The sequence below is a fragment of the Marmota flaviventris genome, chromosome 1, assembly GCF_047511675.1.
Source record: "Marmota flaviventris isolate mMarFla1 chromosome 1, mMarFla1.hap1, whole genome shotgun sequence".
Taxonomy (NCBI): Eukaryota; Metazoa; Chordata; class Mammalia; order Rodentia; family Sciuridae; genus Marmota; species Marmota flaviventris.
The window spans coordinates 76,022,726-76,050,090 of NC_092498.1; the positions used below are offsets into that span (position 1 = coordinate 76,022,726).

Sequence of the window (27,365 nt, forward strand, 5' to 3'; positions counted from 1 at the left end):
TGTTGACGCTTTAATCCACATGTGATGGTGTTTGGAGATGCGGCTCTTGAGAGGTAATTAGATCATGAGAGTGGAGCTTTCATAACTGGGATTGGCACCCTTCTAAGGAAAGACAACTCTCTCAACCATCTGAAGGCACAGTGAGAAGATAGACATCTGTAAACTTGTAAGAGGGTCTTCACCAGACACCAAACCTGCCAGCACATTGACCTTGAGCTTCACAGCCTCCAGGATGATGAAAATTAAATATTTGTGTTTCAAGCTGCTCAGTCTATACTACTTTGATATTGCAGCTTGAACTAAGACCTTAGTCACTCTGTTTTCCTCTTTGTACCTTTTAGAATCTTCTTATATTTGTTTGTATTTAATGCCCCCTATTTTTAGCTGTTCTCAGTGCAAGGAATTGAGAAAAGTAAATGTATTACATTTGCCTGGAAACAGAAATACAAAGCTTATTTTTAATATATAAACTTATATTTATAAGTTTGTTGATGCTATTTTAAACTGTGAGGTATGGAAACTAGAATATTGTGTCCTTTTTTTCTGCAAGAAACTTCCATGTATTTATTTGTAAGTATTAGAGATAAGTAGAAGGATAAAACTGATTTGCAGTCTGGTGTGTGTAGATAGAATACAAATTTTACATCTATGTATGTTTTATGACAAAGGATGCATAATGTCTAAGCCCAGAATTTCAAACAAATAATAATAAGAATCAAGCTTATTTAGTTTCAAAGATCCCATGCAATATAAACACTTTATTCTCTTTCTATAATTACTCAGGTTCTTATTTTATTCTTTCATCAAATGTTTTGAGTAGAAACTATGTATTGGTCACTGGGCTAATTACTTGGAGCTAAAGACTCCATCTCTGTGATGTAGTTTAAGAGATATTGTTTAATTATTTTTATGCAAAAGAATACATTTTAAAATAAAATCATGCACAATAAGTCACAGGATCCTTGACATGAAGGAAGGAATATCTTTCCTCCAGTGAGTTAGGGATGGCTTAAAGGAGAAAGACTCCTGGGTTGCATATTAAAGAATGAGTAGAATTTTTGTAGATGCAGAGAGCTTTCCAGACAAAAGAAATAGCACAAACAAAATCTAGAAGTGCAGAAGATCTCAGAATGTCCTTTGAAAAGCCATATTCTCCTGGGGTTGAGACTCAAAACATGGCAAATGTTGCAGAACAAGAGGGGGAAAAAATAGCAAGGGTGTGAGTCATGAACAACATGAAATGCAAATACATTAGCTCAAGGGTTTTAATCAGGGCAGAATTAGATGGTCCTCTCTGCAGAAAAAGAACATGATCTTGTTCTTTTAGATACTCTCTGTCCCTTCCTCCCTCCAGCTTCTCTCAACTTGAGCACTCTAATGAAACAGGTGGATCCTGGTGGATGACTGTCCTGTACATTATAAGATAGTTAGCTGCATCTGTGATCCGTGACCACTAAATGACAATACAACACTCCACACGTCCAAGTTGCGACAGTTATTTGTCTATAGTGTTACCAAATGTTTCCTGGGAGACAAAACATACTCTGATTTGGGAATCAGTGATCCAGCTTAAAGTTCTATCACCTTGCTGGGCACATATTCAGTGTTCAAAGAATGATGGTTAAGTTCATGATCACAATTGTATATTTTTAAAAATGAGAAAACATTGGGATAAATTAAAGAGGAGCTGTTGTAATGACACAGGTGAAAAATGTCACATAGTACACTAATAACTATGTGCAACATGATCTGCAGCTAAGTTAATTATGATTTGAGAGAGGGATATTCAAAGTTTCTTAATTTTTCTCTTAATTGATTATTATTAACACATTCACTAAATTGATTTGATCAAATAGGCACCTCCATAAAATGTGAGGCCTGAGTATTCCACTTCCCTTTTTAAAATCAAGTACTCATTGCTTTAGAAATATATCACTTTGCCAACGGGAGGCACTCCATATGTACTTTATGAATGACCAAATACCTGAAGGAGTGAAAGATAAATAAATCACTCTAAAACTATGATAAACCATTCAAAGCGGCATTCTTGAGTGGCTTTCCATTTATGGCTAGCAAACACACACACACACACACACACACACACACAGAGAGAGAGAGAGAGAGAGAGAGAGAGAGAGAGAGTTCTCTGTGCAACAGAGAATGTATTTATTATGTGACTGGTAATGATTAGAGTCTTGCTCTACATCCACAAAAGAAAGTCATTATCTGTGAGAAACTAAGGTCACAAAACCTAAACCTGGGTTTTTGGCATTAGAGTATCACTCCCCACACTTCAGCTAGTTGACAAATTTTGCAGTAATAGATAATAACTGGCTGGGTTAACATATATAGGTGTTATTGCCACCACATTTGTACAATCATATTATATGCAATGGCATTATACACTGAAGTCAAGTTAAATAGAGAAAAATAAAATACAAAATAGTTTTATAGCTAGACAGATCTTTGCAAAGTTCACTATTTTCTTTTCATTTTTAGCAAGACCATCCTAATTCTTATTCTCTGTAATTAAAAAGAAAACTATCAGTGCCTTTTCTCCCCGCCCTCCCCCCGCACCCCTACATACTACCTTTTATTCATTTTTTGGATATTTACTAAGAAAATATTGAACAGAAGCTCAGCACTACTACTGCTGTTTAGCTTGTGGTTAATTATTTAAAAGGAAAAGTAAAACAATCAAAAACTATAACTTAAATTCCTAAATTTAGCAGCACTGAGGTCTTAAAATAAGTGCACTATATTAATGCAATATGCAATATTTTCTCCTTATGGGTGTGTAGAGTTTTAGTGTTTTTTTTTTTTTACTTTTGAGTTCTCTATTTTTCTAAACTAAAAGTAATTAAATAGACATGGAAGAAATTTTCCAATTTTCCTTATAATCGGTAAATAATGTATAGATTAAACTGCTCCAATAGCATGAATATCAGGATTGTTATATACTCCAATGAGATTGAAACTATCAGCAGATCAGAAACTTTGAATGATACTAGATTCAAAATAAAGGAATAAAAAGAGAAGGACTGAGAAAACTGAACATACTTTGTAGTTGCCAGGCAATATAATTTTTCAAGGTTGAGTAATGCATTAATCCCCTATAGGAATAAGCAGACTTTTATTTTCCATAGTGTTAGAAGCCAAATTTTGATATTTTTGGCTTAGAACAATGGAGCAGGCCCCCATTCCTTCAAAGTTTTTCCATATCCTCTTTAATATCCACAGTGTGCAGTAACTGAGAGTACTTTTGGTAATTTATTTGTATTTCATCCTGAGATTTATAAAGAATGAAATCACTCCAACAATTTTATGATTGAATGCAGTGCATATGAAAATTTTAAAGCACAGTTCCATTAAATCAAGCTATGTCTTCCATAATTTGAAAGCAATAACCTAACAAATAATGCATATTTCATGTTCTGGAGGCCAAAATGTAAGGCATGATCAATACTGTAGGAGCATAAGTTCCAGAATTAAAAGGCCTCTATAATTTTTATCAAATAATTCAGAAATATGAACAATTCAAGCCTTGAGTATATTAGCATAGTCATCATTCCCACATCCACAAATAGCTATCTGTGAATTTATCCTCTGAATACAGAGTCAACTTATCACCAACGAGGGATCTGAGGAGGTCCCTCCAAAGAGGAAATTGGGACCTCAACTGGGCCTTTGCAGGTTCTTCACTTTCCTTGCTGAAAAGAATTCCACAACATGTCAAAAGCAAGGCACCAACAACAATTTATATGCACACCACAAAGGTGGAGAGTGGGCAGCCTGCAGCCCTTACCCCTCAAAGAAAATACAAGTGACCCACAAGAGCTGAGCTCTCTGATTATATATATGATTATCCTGAGAAGAAATCATCAGGTTTCATGCAAGCTTCTTTGAAAATTAAGTCTTATGACAAGTATTTGATATGTGGGGTTTGGAATATTTCTTTTTGGTTTAGTAGTCTAGCCATAAATCAACTGTGGGCACATTGTATAAGTTTCTAAATCTGGTGACATTTAAATTAGTTTTTTTTTTTTGTAATTGATCTGTTGCAAGCATATGCTGGATGTTTTGTTCATCTAACTAAAGATTATGCTCGTAGATCCAGGTCTTCAAATACTAAGGGTCTCTTTTCCTCTCTCCCTGAGATTCTACCTATCTCAAACTTTCCTATAGTGGTTCCCAGTAACTGAAACCACACAGAAAAGTGTATGGCATGACATTCTTTCATAGATACAAACTATATTTTGTTTAAAAAATAAATCCGGAACATCTCAAAATTATATCTGAAAAACAATAATTATTAATTTATTAATGAAAGTTGATGAGTAGAACGATTGAATATTAAAAAAATACAGACTCATCTTGTGTTCAAACCTGTTAACATCAAGCAAGAGAAATAACCTTTAAAATATACGAATGGCATGCCACTAAAATTTATTTTTGTCACACTGCGGTTCAAATTCAGGGCCTTATGCATGCTAAGCAAGCTGTCTACTACTGAGTTATATTCCCAATAGTAAGTTTAATTTTGAAAGAAAAAATGAATGGAAAGCTTTTTGAATTCTAGAATTATTAAAAATAGTGGCACAGTGGCTGGCATCCTTGAGAGAGACTAGAACAGGCAGATGTTAAGGAGCAGAGGAGACCAGGGGGTTAAAGTACCAGCATCACTTCATCCCTGAGCTGCTGGCAGAGACAGAATGACTCAATGTTTTGATCTCCTCAATCACACCCCCTGGTCCTTTCAACACCTCTGTTTGAAAAAAATGTTATGTACCTGAGTTAAGGAGTTCATCAGATCTTGAAGAAAATCTTTAACACAAACAAAAATTTAAATTCTCATCAAGTGTTTTTGGGGGTTTGTTTCTATTTTTGCTTTGTTATCATAGGAAAAAAAATATAAATAACAGTTCATTATGCTCAAAGAGATAATAAATACATATGATGGGGTTAGGTTAAGAAAGATCTGCTGTCATTGGCACGAGTAAGTTTTGTAACAAAAATTAAGAGATTAATCTCAAAGGGGAAAGAGCAACATATCATGTCTTAAAATTAGTTTGGGGGCGAGGAATGTAGCTCAGTGGTAGAGCACTTCCCTAGCAAATGTGAGGCACTGGATTCAATCCTTAGCACCACATAAAAATAAACAAATAAAATAAAGGGATTCTGTCCATCTACAGCTACAATTTTTTAAATTAATTTGGAGACATACTTTTACTTTTCCTCTTAATGCCTGTTTATTTCCTTTGACTCTCACTTGCTTTTCAATCTTTCTAGGTGTAATGAAATTTGGCTTCTTTTTTCTCTTGCCTCTTACCCTTGTATTCCCTAGTGAACTGCTGGTTAAAATTCATGTGAGTTTCTTTAAAGAAGATGCTTTATTTTTATTTAGATAGAAAAATAACGAAATATCACTCTGAAACCTTCTGAAATCAAACTTGTAGGCCATTAGATTTAAAGTAGAATATGGAATAATTTAAAGATATAACTAGTTCAGGGCCAATTCAACTGGGACCACAGATCTCCAGATAAAATTCCTTTCTTTTCCTCTTAATATTCCCTATGCTTCCACAAGTCAAGCTTTCTACCTAAGAAGTTTCCAAGAGCCTTACAAATTTCTTTCTTGGCTTATTCTCTGCACTTTTGCTGAGTGTTAAGGTTTGAGGTTTGTTTGAATTTCAGCTTTTGGGGCATCTCCTGGACTTTCTAGCAGGTGTGAAGACCCCACCACTCCTCTGTTGCCTCTCATTTCCATTTATTAAATATTTTATCTTGGAAGATGAAGCAAAAGTGACTTTCGTTTTCCTGGCAGTCTCCTGTTTCAAAGAACTCAATAGTGATTTGTTTATTTCAGAGGAAATGGAGACCAGTTAGTGATGACAGATTTATTAGTAAAGTGGACATCACAAAAAAAGAAAAAAAGTACTTTTCTTACAGTTCAAGCTCCCTTTAACCACACTCTGAATGTTCAAGACAATGTTATACCTTTGGGCAAATCAATTCCATGAGATTCAGTACCTTCAGATTTGCAAATTTATATTACTTCCTTCACATATACTTAGAGAGTAATCTAAGGCAAAGAAAATGAGCAAAGAAAACCAAGGTTACCCGAAATTAAGAGAAATATACCACCCTGATGAGATGGTAACACTGGATATCTTTTCAAAATAATTGAAAGAATATTAGAAACAAAAAATGATAAGTTGGCTGGGGTTGTGGCTCAGCTGTAGAGCGCTCGTCTAGCACGTGTGAGGTACTGGGTTTGATCCTCTGCACCACATAAAAATAAATAAATAAAATAATGATACTGTGTAAAAAAAAAGATGAATCATAGGATTCATTGAAGATGTGTAATATCTACAAAGAGAACATAGGAAACCCTCATATTTCAGATCATGAAGTATTTCAAGTATAAGAGTACTATAGATTTAATAGTTATTTCAGTCATTGATGAAATATTTGTTAATGTTCTTCCAAATTTTCACAGTAAATCTGAATAACATGCATCAACTCCAAAATGGTGCAAATTATTCCTTCTAAATGAATGACCAGTTTTACCAGGAAGTAAATGTTGTGCAAGGCAGACATCATCCTTTCATCAATGAAAATTCTACAGCTTCTAGATTAACTTTTTAAAAATACTAGAAAACTGATATTTAGTTATTATTTAATTCCTGCTGTAAAAATCAATGGATAGCAAGAATTAAATAATAATAATGTTGGACCAGGAAAGTAGAGTTATATGCTGTCAATCACCCTCAGCAATATACAAAAGTAAAAGCTCAGCTCTTTGACATCTTATTAAACATATAAGTTGAAATTTTCAGACACTGAATTATAAAAATAAGAGAAAAGTACTGAATGGGAAATTATTAATTATATCTCTAATGTCAATATTTAGGATATCATGCTCTGTACCACAATTCTGTCATCTTTTAAGACCAAAAGGATGGCTTTGATGGATTCTAGAATCCATTAAAATTCTAAGATTATGAGAATGTGCTCAAATATAGCCTAACAGGTTTCAAGATGAAGTGTCAGGCCTCTAAATATATTCTGTGGTATCTTCCAAGCACCTAATTTTCCTTTGTCTTATTAAAGTGACATTGATTTAATACCAAAAATAGCAAACATATTTAATTAATGAGCAAAATTTCTTTTTCACTGTGATTTTATCAAATGATACACTGGAAAATTCTTCTTTTGTTTTAACCCAGAGCTTTGCACCTGCAAGGCAAGTGCTCTAACAAAGAGCTAAAACAACATTCCTGAAGCCGTAAGTTTGAACTGTGAAGTTGAGCTATCTTGGATGAATTATTCTCCCACTAAGCTTGGTACATGAGATAAAGGAATCATAAAAACTAAGAATATGAGTAAAAATATCATCAGAATAGATTTTATGCACAATTCTAGGAACCTAAAATCTAACCTGCATATGATACACTCATCACTGGATAGAACCCCTCACTTTTTCCAAGAACAATAGTTTTTGGATTGTAATGCACTGATCATTTTAGAAGTAACAGGATAGAGAAATTGAAGCAGACACCACATGTTTATGAAAACTTCCTTCATTACTTTGTATATTTTCAACATATTCCTTGCAAGAATTAATTATATTCTTTATCACATTGTTGTGATTGATTTTTACAACTTTGTCTTTCCTACTACATTGTGGACCCTTCCAGGAACATTGAGGTATTCATCCATCTTCAAGTGCCCACATCACAGAGTCATAGTAGGCACACTGCAGTGGGCATTCAGGGAATTATGTATAAATTTGTGAATTGTAGTGCTACTGAAACAGCTATTGCTTTGGTGTGAGGATAGGGTAGCTGGGGTGATATGGGCTACAATTTGACATGAATTACCACTTATCAAAATAGCTCTTTCCTGAGATACCTTCTAAAATAAGTCAGCTTGATCTAAAATACTAATCTTCCTGAAGATTGATCTAAAATACTAACTGCTCCCTGAGTTTAATAAGTAATTCAAAATGAAGTATTCCCATTGGAAAATGTAAAATGAGAAAGTTCCCCCAAAAATATTTGGAGAAGTGTAGAGAAAAATGTGAGAAAGTATTTATGTCTGACCTGTGAATAACACAACTACTTCATGAGGAAATCCCTTAATAACATTCTGCTTGTGCCACTTGTGTTAAGCAACTCCTCCCTAGTTCAGCACCTCTTTAGGACACAGTTAAATTATGGATCCACTTATTCCAACCTCTTTGAATAACATATTTGAATTTCCTATTGGTTTAGTTTGGCTTTCTCACATCCTGAGTTTTCAGGGCAAACCATTCAATGAGCAAATTACCTATTTCTACTGTGTACTAGCGTACACTTAACTATATTACTGTATTTAATTAACATACTATAATTAGTTTCTCTAACAGAGATGCTTCACATATATAAACAACTTCTTCTAAAGAGTTTCTATTAAGAAAATAACCTCTTGCTTCCACTATGTCCAAGGGAAAAGCAATGAGGCTTTTTGTTGTTTTTTTTTTTAATTGGGGAAAATCACATTTATTAATAAAAAGTAAAAAACAATTAGCTTTAATCACATAGATTACCATGTCCACACATTTACATACTGATGGCTGCCAATAACATATGAGCAGAGTTTCAAAATAAAAGTAAACCCATAAATTTCACTCACTGAAAACTATAAAATGATTTTCCCTACCCTTCTACACTGCCAATAAAACTTTATTACAAATTATAGTTGGTCTGGATTTATTCTATTCCAAAAACCCTTATAAACAATAATAGTTGCCTGGGATGCTTATTTATATTTGGCCCAGTGCTATTATGTAGTATATATTTGTTTTCTGTGTTCCTAAGATATCATGAATCTAATCATTAACATTTTTCTACATTTCCATATTTTAATGCATTCTCTCAACTCATAAATTCTAACATGAATACTCCCAGGGATATCTTTGCTAATGTGTAATACTAATATTGTCTTTCATACCACAAATCACTAACAGTTCAATCCCCACTTAATTCCCAATTAATCTCTATTTTGAAAAAAATGAATTCACTAGTGAATAGTCTCCTGCTTCCCACAGACTCAAAACTCTGTGGTTGTGGCAGCTTAATTGCGTAATGTATGGCCACAGCCAAACAGGCCCAGATGTTCCATAGTATAGATGTGAGACTCCCTGTACTTTAGTCTTCTTTGCATTTGCTCTTTTTTCTTGCCAAGGTGAATATTCTATCCCCATTTTTTTCCTAAAAAATAAAAAAATTGTCACTAACTTTTGTTTGTCAGCTACCTGACTTGCAATTTTGGAATTCAGACGAAAGATTACAAAAGACCTAATCATTTGAGAGGCTTTAAAAGTTAATAATTCTATGTCATTAATTGCCACTGTCTGATTCTATTAAGTTTTCATACTTTCCCCTGGAAAATCTAGCCTAGTTCCTGGCATGTTCCCCACCCTTTCCCAGAAAAATGTTCTCCTCCCTATTCCTCAAGAGGCCTGGAAGAATCTCCCTAGTTGACCTTACATTTTTGAATATGCTTTTATTGTTTGCTTTCCCATTTCCAAAATTCTATTTTTTAATAATCATATCCATTGTTATGATGTGTTTCACTTCATTTTGATTGTGTATCTATAATTTTATATCTCTAATTTTGTCTTTATTTTGATAACTACCCAAATCCCAGGCTTATATATTATATTTAATTACTCCTTGTTTTAGGATATACTTTAGGTCATTTGAAACCATGAACATATTTTATTCTAAATATTTAGTTGATTGAACATGAGTATTTATAGCAAAGGCCTTTAGTAAAATAGTGCCCTTTGTATTTTACTTTCAGATATACTTCTACTTCTAATTATATTTGGCTTCCTATGGTATTTGAATTGTCAGTCTCAGTATTTGAATTTCTCTGCTGAGCAGGTTCCCAATCTCAATACCTCTTTTAGTGGCTAAATGGTAAGTTCATCTTTTTGTCTTAAGCACCATCCAGTTGAACTTTCTAATAGATGGAAATGTTCTATGTTCACTCTGTTCAATATGTACAGCCAGTTGAATCTGTACACATATTGCATACTTGGAATGTGATCAGTGGAATCTAGGAATTGAGTTTTTAATTTTACTTAAATTTAAATAGCCACGGTAACCAGTGGACAACACAACAGAAGAGAGTATCACACTAACTGGTGATAAGCATAGATAATTAACTATTTCTAGTAAATCTGAAATATTTTACTGAGCATAATATCCACCATTGCTGACCACGTGCTGAAAGGTATAATATTTAGAATACAAAGTCTCTTCCTCTCAGAAATTATCAATCAAGAATTAAGACTATTATAAACTGATGATAGGTCTCATTCCTGACTGTACACTGGAATCACTTAGGGACTTTTTAAAAATACCAATATTCAGATGGGAAGATAAGGTGACATTTTTTCAAAATAATTGAAACAATGTAAGGGAAAATTGGGATAGCATAAGTAGAATAAGGTGTGCCACACATGAGATAAAGCATCATATACACCCATATGGAAATGTCACAGTGATGCCCATTAATTTGCACAATTAATACACATTAATAATAAAAAGTAGAAAAAATATACCATGTGTTAATTAATAATGAATATAATGGGAATATGAAAATGCACTATACTATTTTTTCTACACTTGTGTTGTAATTTTGGGATTGTTAAATTCAGTATTGGAAATTTACATTCCATTTAATATTATCTTAATCATAATCTATGGGATCTCAATATTTTATAAAAAGTGAATGAGGCATGGTGGTCCACACCTATAATTTCATCAACCATTGATTAGTGAGGCTGAGGCAGAAGGATTGCAGTTTAAAGGTAGCTTCAGTAACTTAGAGAGGCCCTGAGCAACTCAGTGAGATTCTGTCTCAAAATAAAACATGAAAAGGGCTGGAGATGTGGCTTAACGATTGAGTGCCTCTGGGTTCAACCCCTGGTGACAAAAATAAATTAATTAATTAAACATTTTATAAAAGCGTCCATATCATTCCATTGTAAAATCAGTTTTGAGAATTATTGGTCTTAATAAAGTAGTATATTAACGAAAAAGTGTGGAGAATCAAATGGTTGTTTTTTTCCTTATGAATTAAAGGAATTGGTGAAATAGAAATCAATATCAGAGTCAAGGAAAACAGAATTAAAAAAATAAACTTGTCCAAATAGATTGTGGTATGGATTGATATGAACAGCCCTACAGGAAAAAATGCTGACTCACCGCCCAAGTAGACTCATTGCAACCTTTCCTTCCCTCAGTTTATAGAACTAAGCTTAGAACACTCAGTGAGATGAGTGTTTTCAGCTTACCCACGCCTTGCCATCACTGCTCTTTCCTTCCTAGCCAGGCTACAGCGGGGTGACCGTTGGTGTCTCGACTACATGTTCTCTAATCCAGTAGTCTTCTTTGGTCAGCAAGTCATACTCAAGGCAGAATGATATCAGCACAGGTATTATGGATGGAATCAACCTCATGAGAGGGATTTTAAATTAATTTTTTAAAATTCAGCCAACTTAAAGTTTTTGAAAATAACACATTTTAAATTTTTCAAAACAGCAACTCTTTGTGCCACTATCAGATAACATGTTGATAGCTTAATATATCACATTTTTCAATTGTCCAGTCATCCATAGTTTCATTTAATTTTTTTTTAAATATTGTGGTTACTGACTCTGTAATGTTCAAAAACTTAATAATCCCAGTATGACACAAAAAAACAAAAAATTGAACAATGCATAACATAATTCTGCCTAGAACATTTACATTATTCATGTTTCACTTCAAAATAATGGAATAAGACATTCCTACATATTAGTTAACAGGCATTTTGAGTTTAATAGTTAACCAAATTGTTGCAAATATAGATAACTTATCTTTTAAAATGTAGATGATTTTTGCTCAGTAATAGTAAACTTCTTAAATAAATACTTTTTTTGTCCCAGCTAATCCACAAATAGTAAGTATATAACACAAAATCAAAGGTATTTTACTTTAGAAGGCATCCATAGATAATAATCATATAGCTAAGTTGGATAAGTCTCTTCCGAAGACTGTCTACGTACCTTTCAAATTGTCTCTACTACTGGAAACCTGGAAGCAAGATCCTTGGAAAACCCCTGAGATGGATGATTCAGTCATTGTTAGTGTAGCATTATCTATGCCAGAAGTAGAATTGACCAAGAAGTTCCTTGCACCTGGCCCTATGATGGATATCACACTAAAAGAAAAGGAGATGTGGCCTTTTCTTTATACAGAGTATGAAATTCAAATTAGACACTGAAGACACTTAATGAGGAGAGAACCCCAAGGAAAAATGTAAGTGCATGATTCTGCATTGTATAGATATTAATGTGGTAAGGGGAATGTAAAGATTAGTTTGGATTGGTGTTGTTCTGAGAAGCTGTTGCCATCCATACTTAACAAAAATAATGCAAATGACCCAGAAAATATTATAAACTGTTGTATACTGTTGTATAAAAATAAAAAATGAAGTGGCCAACAGTATAGAACCTAATACACATCCATGCACACGTACGTGCATACGTGTGAGTGCACATAAAACTAGTGAAATCTATATACATTTGGTGGACTGTATTCATATAAATTTCTTGGTTGTGTTATTGTGCTATAATTACTTAAATAATTCATATGTGAGGAAAATAGATAAAATATGTGTCTATTTACTGCTTATAACTGCATGTGGATTAACAATGATCTGAAAATAGCTTTTTTAAGAATGGATAAGTATAAATGAATCCATTGAAAATTTATTATCTGAATTCTTATCAGAGGAAATAAGATATTAAGATATATCACATAACTGATGGTTCTTGACTAAAGAGGGGTGGAGAAAATCTTGTGGACAATAAATAGTTAGGTACTCATACTAGAAAATACCAGAGCACTGCCTTAATCTCCTAACATTTAGTATTGTTTTCTAAAACTAAATTAAAAGATTGCTATGCCAGAAAATCATAACTCTAGGTATGTGTGTGTGTGTTTACAAGCCAAATCTAGTAATATTTCATTAAAATACATTAATACCTGTGTCATATGCATCAAAGCTGTAATTGAGCATTTATGTTTTAAGTGTCTAATAATTTCAAGTGAATGTAGAATTGCAAGAAGAGGAATGTTATGTTTAAGTTTTGATATGTGCTAAAATAACAAAATTGATAAAATTCTATTAGGGAAGCATGAAAACAGATAAAGATGCTCATGGTACTGTTACCTCAAGACTCCTGGAGACAGAGAACTAAATTAAATGCAAATGATATGTATTGATGTAGCGTCTATTATTTAGAGCAAAGTTCATATACTTCAAAATGCTATGGTATATCATATGAAGTAACAAAAATATTCTGGCACTTTGGTCAGTGATAACAGAAGCTAAGTTGCTCAGTATCTGTATTCATAAAACAAGAAGGAAAAGTGACTGAGGGAATCATAAAAGCAGATTTGTAGTAATTTACACCCAAGTAAATGATTTTGTCAAATTACATTTTGTTCTCTCAAAAGCAGTAGCCAACATTTTAAATGATCCTGAAATTTATTTTTACTGGGAAGACTGAAAACTTAAGGTTTCAAAATATTTTATGAGATTTTCCTTTTAAGAGCACTGGGCTGAAGTCAGGATATGGAAGTTCAGTTGCCACTACTTGGCCAGATGGGCAGACGTTACTTAACTTCTCTGGGCACATGTCTTCATCTAGGAAATACATTTGCTGAACTGGGTAATGTCTTGAGTCCCTTCTAGTGCCATTGATGATCTGTTTAAAGATTATATATTAAAAGCATTGAGAAAACTTGGACAAATGAAACCCACTCTGAAATCAAAGAGTTCATGAACGAATTGAGGCAGCTGGGCCTTTCTTGTCACCCCTGTGTATCATTGAACATTCAGTATTTTGTCCTTTCAGTATCTTGATCTCTCCTGCCTTCCTGCTCTTCTATTATAAAGCAGAGAAGTTCTCACTATGCCTTTGAACTTCTCTCACTTTAGGGACCAAATTGCTATGAATTTTCAAAAGAATTTAACTCTACATTTGGGATTTTAATGCAGTATCTGGTTCTATTATTTATTCAAAAACAACCACTGAAGACCATTGCATATAATAATTTTAAATCTGCCTCAAGTACATTTCTGAATTCTCCACAGTGCACAGGGTGTAGGAGAGGAGACTAAATTACATAAAATGAATGTGGCCAGTTCCTCAGGACTTTGCTGCCCTGTATTACCTCAAACCTAAGCAGTATTTCTCAAGAATTTATTAACTATAAACAAACAAATAAAGTATTTCCTTTGTAAAAAGAAGTGGCCACTGAAATGAAACTTTTCTTGTGTGTTTTATGTGAGATGTGTTTTTAGATTTTAGTAGTGTTTGCATATTTGCCATTCATGAGGGTCTTCAAATAGAACCACTAAAAATAACAAAAAGCTACGATATATATATATATATATATATATATATATATAATATATAAATATATATATATATTTATATATTATATATATACACATATACATATATGTATGTGTATATATGTATGTATATATATATTCTTTCTGCAATAAACTTAATAACATAGTAAGAAAATGTCACACTCACTCTCCTAGTTAACAGTTATAACAGAGAAAGGAAATTCAATTCTCATATTTGAATCCATTTAAATTCTACTTCCTTTTGACCAAATGTTCCACTATTTACTACTTTTTTTGTATGAGACTGAGTTTTTTTTCTTTGATTTGTTTAATATATGCTTTTATTGAAAACAGACTTTGATGAACAAGTGGCAGGAGACACCTAATAATGGGGAATAAGAATATCCCCCAAGCAAAGGAAGCTACAGAATAAAGATTTTAAGGGTCATGAAGGCAACTTGAGCTTGTTATAAAACCTGGCTGGAAATCACCACACATTTCAGGAAAATAGCATGATTCTTTCAATTCTAGAGATAGTGTAGGCTATTTTAAATGTATATCAATAATTTAGGTAAGCAACACTTTTTTATGGGAATATTTGTTTAAAAATAAAATACATAGGGGTTGAGGTATGGTTCAGTGATTGCCTAGCATGTATGAGTCCCCAGGTTCAATCCCTAGGGCCACCAAAAAAAGAAAAAAATAGGTACTGTAAGACAGAGATAGTTTTCAGAGCATGCACACCCACCACAAAACTGCATCTTTATGGATAGATTACAAAAATAACAACAAATACTTACTGAGTCAGACATTATCCTAAGTGTTTTATGTATATTCAGTCAGTTTAATTTTCAGGAAACTAAGGTAAAGAGAAATATATTGCTGGCCAAGGATTGACAGTTAGTCAGAGAAAATGGGAGGGTTTAGCCTTGGCTGTTGTTTTCTCCAGATCTACTCTCCAAATGTCTCCTATGTGGCCCACATTCCCTTAGGTTCACTTTTATGCATTTTATCCATGAGGCTCCTGTGCTCCGGCTTCTGGTTATATTTGGCTTATGGGAGGCAACAGAAGGAGACTGGAGGACTTAAGGACAAGTTTTGGGATGATAATTGATATGAGCTGCAATCCTCCAGCTAGGCCCGGACTTTGCCAGAAGACTTCTGTCCTGTTGCTCTCATTGGATCCTGATGAGAGCTCTGGTCCATTTACCCTCTCAGGTTTTGGGGAGCTAATATTTTCCAATTAGGGATAGACCCTGGATAATTCCTTATTTCCTGTTTCTTTTTCTCCATATAATAGCACCCAACATCAAACCATCATTATCAAATTCTCTTCAATTATCACTGAGTGTGCCACCCATTTCCTTCTCTTTTATGCTAAGAAAATATGAGATATCATTTACAATTTATCAACTAAGAGCTGAATCTGCAAAGAAAAAAGACAATGTTGCTGCTTTTTCATATTTTCCCAAACATTTGGGTATCCAAGAATAAATTTGATTTCTCAGGACAAAGAATAGTCCTAGAAGGAAAAGCATCTATTATTCCCTGAAATTTGAGCGTGAATGTTCACAAAATGTTAATCCTGAAAATGTGGGCGGCAGCAGGCCCCCAGATTTGGATGCCTGAACTCTGGCTTTCCTGTCATTTCAATCTGTCTCAACAGTTTATATCCACATGCTGTCTAGTTTAATACATCCAGACCCGTTTATATTTCAAATGAGAAAAAAAGTTCCCGTGTAAACACAGCTATAGTTGGGAAGATTTTAATTGTTAAAGGCAGTAAATATACTGAGATCTCATTTTACTTTTGAAAAAATATTAAATAAGGAGAAACATCACTTGATTTCATTCTACCCAGTTAGTGGGAAAGCACTATTCTGATGGTTCTTCAACTGTGAAAGCCATTTGCTACATTACCGATGTCCCACAAAATCAAAGCTAAGTTTTACCCCTTAGTTCCAAGTTTTGAATGACATAATTCTATTTTTCTAAACCATGTGTTTTAGCTACCAAACAAATCAATAATTTGCAAAATTTATTTTATATCCACTGTTCATTTGATAAGAGTCATTGCCCATTTTATTTTAATTTTTCAATTACTAAGAATATGCCTCAGTTTAGTTTACTAGTTATTCAGGCAGCTATGAATAATTATCCAAATGTTGACTATGCAGTCCAGACAGTGCAAGAAGCCGCCTTCACAGACACTGAATACGTTTCACCACTGCAAATAACTATCGCTTTGCAAAAATTAGTTTTTATTTGGGTGTCATTTCTGGCAAAGCTTTAAGGCTATATTTTCAAAGAGTAAAATTCCAGGCCTTTAAAATTCAACTGGCATCTGCCAACTTAAGTTGGACTCTCCTGTACATTTCCGCAAAGCCTGCAAGATGACTTCATCTTAATTATTTTCTTGCCCACAGTCATGCAAGACAAACTAGGTTTTTTTGTTTGTTTGTTTGTTTTCTGTTTGTTTGTTTGTTTGTTTTTTAGCATTATGGGAATCTCTTGAATTGTGCAGAGAATAATGAGGAAAAGAGAAAAACAAAAGAAAAAAAAAAACTGCAGGGGACTTGGCAGGTTGGAGTTTCACAACTATCATTGATTACCAGCTCAGCCTCTAGACTCTCCACACAGCTCTACATGCTTCAAGCTTAATATTTTATTTGTAAGTGGAACATTTAACATCATATTACAGCATTTAGTGTGGATGCTCTGATTCACTTGTACTATTAGAAATTCTGCTTCAAATTCTGTCTATTAATATACATACACTTTCTATATACCTATACATTAAGACTTTATGTAAATGCACTGATTTAACATATGCTTTAAGTATAGCTGCCACATCCTAGCTAATTAAGCACCAGCCCTCTTATCTATTCTTTGCAACTTACAAAAACTAAAAACTATGAAAAGGGATCACCTCATATTTCATAATTTCAAACAATAGCCTAGGCAAACTGCAATTACCAAATTAAAGGCCTCTTAAAAAGTTCATGAAAACAAATGATACAGTATTGAAATATAGTTGCAATACCCACACCAAATTTATTTTATAAAATTTTGAAGAGCAACAAGTTTTGAATTAGAAGTTTTAATCAAAACCTAGAGTTTTCACAACTATGAGTCATTACGTAGTAAACATATTATATTTTTGATGAAAGTAAAAATTCCAAAGATTTAATAATTAAGTTACTTATATACACAAGCATCTTAGAATCATTATTTTAAGTACATGCTAAATTTTTAAATGCCATAGCAGAAATATCATGTGAAATGAATATAGCATATAAATTTTTAAAATCTATCAAGTATAGAGAAAGCAAAGTGATCATTTTAAAGTCTTTTTTTCCTGTCTTTCACAAAAATCTATTTATGAATGTGTAGATATAACATAGATTTTACCTGATCATTCTTGCTCATATGTGAACAGAAGAGGCCAATGAACATACACAATACTTTTGGAATCCGTAAAAACCAAAATATCAATACAAAGTACAAAATTTATAGAGAACAATATGCATAATTGCAGAAATACTATATTGCTGTGGAAAATACAACATTATAAATGAAGATTTCACTAGCAATGAAATACTTTTTATTGTGTATTTAAGTTTTCAAAAGTAGAGACAATTTATAATTAATTCAAACTCTCACTACATAACTTTCTGTTAATTTAGTAAAACATATGTCAAAAGGTTTTAAATAGAAAAGCTTATTCAGAGATATAAAAATAATATCTGAGACTTGAAAAGATAGATCAGTAGCTATGTTATTGATTAGCTTGTATGATAAAATACCATGTAACACAACTTTCTTAAAGGGAAGTAAATTCACTATATATTTAGACCTTAAGTGAAATAAAGGAGAATATTAAAGAAAAGGGCATCAGTTTTAGATTAATTCTGCCTTAAAATATGTAGGCAAATTGAAGGTTGAAACCTCAATGAACTTTTATCATTGTGAGTTTTACTACCTAAAATATTCCATAAGGTTTTCTGCAATTGGATTTTGAACCTCATAGTGACTCTGATTTAGGATTAGTGAAAAGCTCTACATCCAACTATCCTGTATGCTGTTACTCCTTCTTGACTTGGGGGCTTCTGTTCAATACAACTTTTCAAAGAAGTAGTGATAAGGGCACAATAACAAAAAATAGGGAAATGTCAGTATTTCAACCTTTACATCCTTTACAAAACAACAACAAAATTATATAATTATATAATTATATAATTCATATATAAAATTATATATGAATCAGGGAACTTTATTTATGATTAAAACATAATATATAGAAACAAATTGAAATAAAATATGTTGTCACGTATGTTAAATAGGAAATACATCTTACCTACCTATTTCTAATTTGTGGACTTTGATCTTGGTTTATGTTTATTTCTTCCTTACATACTTACTTTTTTCTCTTTATACACTGCAGTTGTTCACCAATACCATAAGCCAAGAAATGTAATTTAACTGGCCAGTCAAGAGTTAGTCCTTCTTATTTTATGATTATAATTCAGGGAGAAAAATGCTATTGTTGATAGTCTTACTTCACATGATAACTTCACTCACAGATGTGTTATTAGTATAAAAAAAAGGCTAACTGAAAAGTTTGAAGGAAATTGAAAATTTAAGACCCAGAAATTTGGGAGTGATAAAACATCTATAATTATTAACAAATTCTAGTGTAATTTATTTTCTATTGTTTTCCATCCTTATCATTGATTTATCGTAGATAATTACAATTCTTATAGCAATGCTTGAAAAAGAGGTATGTTCCAAAATTTTAGATATAAATCAATGAAGCAAATACATTCTAAAACTAAAATATGTTACTGTATTATATTGTTTTTCCCACTTGAAATGAAAATCTAAATAGTACACCTAACTTTGTTTTATGTTTCAAGCTGCCCCTTTAAACATAATAAATGAATAAAATCATCCACACAAAGCAAATTACCATGTCAAGTACATGTAATAGAATCATAAATAGGAATTTTACTTTACATAAATCAACTGTTAATTCATTCATAGGTTGACATTTTTCAATGAAAAAGATTAAATCTTCCATTGGATATGGAATTAGTGTCCCAAATTTCCCCAATTCTAGAGATAGAATAGATCCTTTCTGCTGTTTCATTTTTATTTAAAATCAATTTCTTCAAGTGATCAGGTCTTACAATAAACATTATAACATTACATTCCAGCACTAGGATGAAGTATCTGTTTTCAAACACAGAAGGAAAAATGCAGAAATGATTAAAATGTTCTTCTTCTTCTTTTTTTTTTTTTTCAGTTCCTTAGTAGGAATCAGCTTACAAGGGGCCAACATAATGGTTTCAACTGATAATTACTATAAAATAACAGTTAACATTTTAAATAGTTACTGTTGGGTTTCTAATCTGAGTGAAAGCTTGTGTGTTACCTTGCCTTACTTTAATGGTTTTCCTTTTCAAATAAACTATAAAGAGGTTTACGCAGAACTGGGAGCTAGTCCTGTGTATATTTGCATTCTTCCTTCCATTCATTGCTTACATTCAACCTTGAATCACTTCATTCTAAATGAATTTCTGCTCTTGACTTTTGAGTGTAGTCATCTATGAACACTCATGTTAGGTCAATGATACCTAGAATAATAATAATAACAACAACAATAATTATAGTAATTACTATTATTAGTATAATTACTATTAATATCAGGTCACAACTTTAGAATGTTCACACCTAAAATTAAGCTAACATCCATAAAAAATAATAAAATGTTATTCTATATTCCATACCTTTATGTCATTTATATTGTCAATATTCTCCTGTAGTTTTCAAGATCCAGCAAACTAGTTTTTATTTTAATACAAATAAGGAAAAGCCATAATATAGTAACACAGACATGAATAAAAAAGTTACATTTTTTTTCCTCAAAAAAACCATGATAACTGAAATAGCTAGGAAAATTTACACTATAATACCTGAAATAGTTTGAGTAAGACATTACTCTGGGTTTAACTTCCAGAATATTAAATATAATACTTGCTTGTCATTTGGTATACAAGCATGTACACATACATGGAAAACAAATGGTTCATGATCTAGCGACTATAAATAAAATATTTGCCATTTTATAAGAATATAATTATGATTCAAAACCTAGTAAAATACACCTCTCCAAATAATTGCTTGCCTATCCTCCCCTATTTTTTGGATATGTTTGATTTTTTAAAATAAAATATATGCTTACTTTTTAAAAAAATAATTCAAATAGAAAATATTTACATATTTATGTTGTATATTGCCTACCTGAAAGCTAAAGTTACTTTAGTTAATTTTGGTTATTTTAAATGAAAGTGGGCAATTTATACCTACCACTGCATTGCTTAGAGAACAATCTAATGTAATTGAAGCCAAGTAATTCACACTGTTTATAGACATTTTTCAGAATCACCTGCTTTGTACTGATTTTTTTAAGTATAGTTGTAAAGTTTTGTTTTTTAAGAGTCCCTTTGAAGATGTCGCAGATGTTGGCTTTACTAATAATACTGGAAAGCATAGCAGGCTAAAAGTTACAAAAATGTTTAACACTTATAAAAAATAATGGTGTACTTTCCTATTAAACTTGGTTATTTTCAATTGTCAATAAACTATAATGGAAGACCAAAGTCTATAAATGCTTGCTTCTAAACTACTAAGCATTTTAAGTTTGTATATGTGTTTGAGTTTGTTCATGTGTGTTTGTGGAAGGAAAATGCGTATAAATACATACTGAAAAAATGTTACAAATTTTAAGTTTAGCACTAGTAGTAAGGATAAAAATGTAGGTTTATAAATATTTCAGTCATTCATCAATATTTTCTGGCACTAAAAATTCTATTAGAACTTAAAGTAATGAATAAATACACATGTAGTCTGGGTATTAGATACAGGAATTCAGAATTCTGGTTCCAACTTTACCTTAGATTTACGTATAGCACTAACTCTCAACTACAAGTACCTAGTAATTATAAATTGCCTGACAAAATCAAATGACCTCTACTATGTATGTTTTAATTTTCATCTAATACAATTTTAAATTGCAAAGTTTCAAAATTAATTTAATTTTTAGAACTACTGAAATATCAAAACCATGTTATAAGTAATGAGATATATGCTAATGTACCAGAATCATAATAATCTTTTATGTTGCTTTAGTTTCTATTAGATCAAGATCCTTATAGTACTATAAATAAAATAATTTGAACATAAATTGTGAATTACCAGATGCAATATCATTGCAGGAGAAAAATATTTTAAATTCAAACTTATCTAGTGTTCTGATAAATATTAACTCAGACATTGAAACTGGTAAGTTGAATTTTATTTTCAACAAGTTTACAGTACATAGATTTAACCAGAAACTTTTGTGGTACTTGCTTTTTGTTAGTCAAACATTCTTTCAAAATATCCTTCAAAGAAAAAACTCATTCTAAGTCCTCAGTGATTTTGTCTTGTTATGCAGCTGATACAAATTTTTATTTTTGTTTGTTTTTCCAGTACCCTACTTATCCACTTCAATTATAAAACTAAGGTTTATTTTGTTATTGTGTTATTTTCCAATGATGAAGGGGGATGGTTATTAACTATTTTTAAATGAAAATTTTTATTAAAATAATTTAAGGGCGTAAGTTCTGGAATCCCACTTTCTCTGTTTCCCCCAACCAGAAGTAACATGCTTGTATGAAAATTATTTTTGCCCTAAGAAACTTAAGGGCATTGATTCAGTTCAGGAAGCATAAGGAACAATCCATCACATAGGTTCCTCATTGCAGAAAGTAAAATGAACAGTAAGACTTTCCAGTAATTTTAAAAGTACTCTGACTAACCTGCACTGAGATATGTGTACCCAAATGACTCATCTTCAATGCCCAGTCTGTGAAATGCTCACTGCATTCTAAAATTTACTTTTTTTCTAATGATAATGGAAACATTTATCCTATGGTTAGCCTTTCAACTCATTGTCTTAAGAGAATTACATTTATAGTTAGTAAAATCCATAAAAGTGAGTGATAAAGCTGGTAACTTTGTTAGATATAAACTAATTTGTGAGGGAGCATTAAAAGTTCACCCCTGACCTTTGAAAGTAGAAGTTAGATTTTGAGACCTTGACAGAAGCATCCATTCCAATCGAACACTAAAGAACAATTGATGCCATCGCTACAATGTAATATGAAATAGCTCAGTTATTGTTACTCATAAAGCATCTTAGCTAAAGTTTTATAGAGAATAAACATTTTTCAATTTTTCAAACTAATACCTGAGATTATCTTTTAGGACTAGTGACACAATTGCTCAAAAAAAAAAAAAAAATCAAGCATTGTAAAATGACACCTTCCAAAAAGATGGAATTCAGGTTGCGCTATAGCCACGGCAGAAAACTCACTACTTCTTCCCTTATAAACTATCTTTTAACAGTTGTATGATAGAGATAGCTAAGGGCTTAGAAGAGTTGTCTGGAAAACTTTCAGTTCCTCAGGATCCTTAAAATCTACTCGGTAAAACAGCACCTTCAGACACCAGAGTTCAAGGAGGTTCTGAGGAGTCTGCTCAATTTATTCGCTTATAGATCAGTGCTCTAGCGCACACGCTAGCATATCACCTTTAAGCCAGAAGTGAACCAGCACTACCCAAGTTGCTGTTTGCTTCTCGGTACTTGTCCAGATATCGTCCAATTGAGAGAGGATTTTATTTTCTACTTTTGAAACTCGGATTCTTTTTTTTTTTTTTTTTTGTTTAGAAGATTAACACCACACAAACATGAACTGTGATTAAGAATGGTCTTTCCTCAAGACCACCCTAAGCATCTATTTATTAACAATTCTCTGAAGCATTCCTTGAACACTAAATTCCTAGATAATGTCTTCTTTCCTCCGCGAAAAGGAATATTTTACCATTTGGAAGAGGTTACTATTTAAAGAACTCTAAAATCAGAATATTGAAAAAAAAAAAAAACTAAAACTTTTTTTTCTCATGCACTCTGCCAAGTTCCACTACAAGTTCCAAACATTGTGCAATAATTTGGAAATCCAGTTAACGATGGGAAAAATCAAGCCACTCGGAGTCGGGAATGTGTAAGCAAAAAGTCAAGGAGCAGCACCCCGCACGCACGCCAGCCCAACAGACGCCGCATCCCAGGGCACACACCCCTCCTGGCGTGTGTGTCTGATGGACTGTCATGCTTCGCAATCGATTTCACATACTGTCGCTTGCCCTTTTTACACAACCTTCTGGTAAACTAGTTTGGGCTCTTGGAAAGCTTAGTCCTGCTGGCCATGTATGTGTTACCCTCAGGAAAACACGTGCCTCCAAATAACCGAACCAAAGCTGCACCGCCGGATTTGGCCACCGGGAGCCAGGGGGCAAGACTTTTCTCATCTTCCCAGTCCTCTCACAGTAGTGCGAGAATCTTTCCTGGCATCTCCCCGCCCCCTTTCCAAATGGCATGCACTCTCTCGAAGGGTGCTCTGCACGCTCTTACCTGAACTGTCGCTTTTCCTCTTGCCGCCACTTCTCTTTTCCGCCTCCGCGGGTGACAATGCTTGGCGGCCGTAGTCCCCAGGAGCACACGCGGCCCCGGTAGGAGTGCTGGAGCCCAAGCTGGAAGAGTTGGAACACAAGACCGGCGGGCTGCTCCCCAGCTCCGGCGGCCCTCCGGAATCAGGCTGGAGGCAGAGGCTGTGCCGAGCCGCACTCGGTGGGGAGGACATCTGCGGGAGGTGCCAGTTGGTTTGCAGAGCCTGATGCTGCTGCTGCTGATGGTGGTGGTGGTGATGGTGGTGGTGGTGGTGGTGCCCCCTGTGATGCTGGCTAGCAAACATTCCCTCCTCGTTGGGGTATCCTGCGATTATGCAAGACGAGGAAGAAGTAGAAAGTTCGGGGTAGGACATATGGTCAGATCTTCCATGGAGGGCAAGAGAGGACTGAGAGAATGCGTGCAAGCCCTGCGCTGTGGCGTGCGGGCTGCGCAAGCAGCCAAAGAGCGGGTGTTCCATAGCATGCAAGTCTTGGAATCCAGGCAGAAGACTTCAGGACGGTTCCAAACACCACCACCCTCTGTCACTTTTCACTGGAAATCGTGTGACTTTTTCCCCCTTCAAAAGTAATAGCCTCTCGCTTTTCTGCAGAGCTTGGATAATCCCGGTCCTGAGCCCTAGCGGCCAGTCTCCTTTACATATAAACACTCGGACCTGGAGAAGCTTCCCTCTGAGCAGCTCAGATGTCAAGAGTGGGAGCAGTTGAAGCCAAAAGAAGGTGGTCCCAGAGAACTGCATTCAGGGGGAAATGACTCTGAGAGGTTATAAATAGAGTGTAATGTGAGCTGGGGGCTGGCTTAGGAGCCCAGCGCTGACCACATGCAAACTCCCTCCAAAACTCCTGCTCAGTCTGCGCCACCACGCGCTCTCACTTCCACTTCGCATAGCTTGCTGGACAGACGCCGCACGTCCGCGCCCGCCCAACCCAGTCAGCGTCCAGGACTACACGCCGCGCGCCGGGCGCCTAAATCCCGCCGGAGCTGGCAGCGGCCCCGCGCCTCAGGCTCAGGCGGCCCCCTCTCCAACCATGCACCTAGTTTGCTACCCATTCACTTGTCCCAGAAAATGCGATTTGTTAGTGCCGCTTATGAACTGTCACCTGCAGGAAAGCTAAGCGTGCGCCTAGCTCTTGAGGAGCACGGAAGACGTGAACAGAGCTAGTTTGGCGCACGCTCTGAAGTTTTTCAAACTTTGTATCTCCCTCTTCTCTGAGCTCAGAGACGCACCTATCTTTTCAACGCTAGTGTCTATAGATGGGTTGTTAAAGAGCTGGGACTCCAAGTCAGAGTTATGTACGAACGGATGGCAAAGGGAAGTTCTCTAAACGGAAAGGAGAGGAAACTGGCGGGAAAGCGTAAGGGCAAAGAAAGTTGTGGACATCAATGCCCCGCATCCTCACGTGCGATGCTAAGGGGTGTCCCCTTTCCTGGACCTTACAGACCTTACTCCACTTTTCTGATCTCTCTCAGTTTCCTAGCCACTTGTCTACCAAATTTTCCCTGGCTCAAAATTATTTCAAAGCAATTTCATCCCTGTCACATGAGAAATGTAGATCGCACGCATATTTCAAACCTCACTTTCTTCAGTAACCACCTCATTTCCTTCCAGTAGTTCACCTTCTCTTCCTTAAAAAAAATAAAATAACTAATCGCACTCCTTCCCACCACCACTGTTCCATTTACTGAGAAAGATTACACTTCAATACCCACCAGAATTTGCTAGCTCTTCAGGTCGCCCTGGTTAAAATTTGCATCCCTGAAAAAGGGAGTTAGAAAATTTGCCACCAGTGAATTTGTGAAAGCGGGGACTGGGGCTTCGTATAGCCACTTGCTTGCGGTCTGCTGGGGGCAGAATCCTTTACACACAAAAAGCAGCAGCACCTAATGAGACGCAGGAACAGCCAGGTTCTGTTGGGAAGTGTCACATCAGGAGAATATCTGCAGTCACCTATCCTGCTTGGACCCTGAATGTGCCACCAGCAGTGTTGCCCCGTTATTTTCATTGTCTCAGGTGTCCAGAGGATGGTGACCAGGTCTTTGAAGTTGGTAATGGGATTAATGGGCACAGCAAACTGGGCTAGACATCTGGTCTGAATTAGAAAAAAAGTATTGATTAATCTTGGAAGGGTGTCCCTAAGGCAGAAACTTTCCCCTTGCCCAGCCCCTCCAGCTTCAGCCTGACTCCCTTTTCAAAAGTTTAAGGAGTGCTCCAGAATAGTGGCTTCGAAATAAACCTTCACATCCACGTAAAAGATCGAATTGTTTCCCATTTCTTAGAGGTGGGGTGGAGTGGGGTTGATCAGGAATTCTGAGATTTGTAAGTGCTGCTTTCTTTAACGGAAATTGAGCCCTATTTTGAGGGAAATTAGTTTTGCAGACTTCGTTTAAAAAAAAAAAAAAAAAAGAACTAAAACTTTTGCTCACCAGCTGCTCAACTCCTCAGTCTGGGTCTGAGCTGGGACCTGCAGCAAGCTTTTTGACGGTAAGACTTTTTGCTGATATTTGGGGAATCTAATATTGCTTTAGATTTTGAAAGGGGGTGTGGGGTTGTTCTTTACTTTGCAAATTTTAGGGGTTTAATACTGAAGGATGGCGTTCAGAACTTACATCTTAAAAATATTTATTCCTGCCACTCCCCACGCCCTTGGCTCTTTAAAAATAAAGGGGGAGGGTATTCCTCCAATATCGTAGGAATAGGTTTTGGATTTTCATTGTGTTTATGGTTTCAATATGTGTTCTGATATTAAAAGTTGAAGTACAAAGAGTAACACTAAACTTCCCTAACTCCTGTAGCTACTCTATGGCTTCGGGGTAAAAGCTTTAAGTTTTTATTCAAACTAAAATTTAGGCAACCACCTCAATATACATAACCAGAAATATTTACATAGTACAATGCTGTCAGCTAGAGGCAAGGCAGAAAGTGTTAGACAAGATTAACTAAAAATAGACTTCATCTGCAGACATCAGTAAAAAAACATTCATAATGGTTCTTTAAATTTGCATTACATGTGTTTGAAAGAAGTTAATTAATAAATTAATGAATTTGAATTAACCAGTGAGTTGTAGGTAACTAGCAACAAGCAAACAAAAGCTTTAATCTCCAGGAGCTGTCACTTCTTGAATCAACCCAGGGAATGGACTAGCTTTTTTTTTTTTTTTTCATTTACTGCATCAGATGTTAACAATGTGTCTAGAAATTTCTCCACAACCTACCTCAGTCCATCAACTTCTGTGAGACCAGCAATATGGGAAGGGAAAAAATGAAAGAGAAAAGAGTTAGAAAAAAAAAAATCACTTCCAAAGTCATGCAATTAAAATAAAGCTAGTAAGAAAG

At 34.5% G+C, this 27,365-nt stretch overlaps 1 protein-coding gene across 1 annotated transcript in view; it reads right to left on the bottom strand.

The window, feature by feature from the left end:
* Meox2 (mesenchyme homeobox 2) overlaps positions 1 to 24,831 on the bottom strand; it is a 64,942-nt gene extending 40,111 nt beyond the window's left edge. Inside the window, exon 1 of the mRNA XM_027932776.3 lies at positions 23,978 to 24,831. Coding sequence (XP_027788577.1) covers positions 23,978 to 24,491 — 514 coding nt within the window. The 5' untranslated portion in view covers positions 24,492 to 24,831. The remainder of the gene's footprint in view (positions 1 to 23,977) is intronic.
* Between the last annotated feature and the right edge of the window lie 2,534 nt (positions 24,832 to 27,365).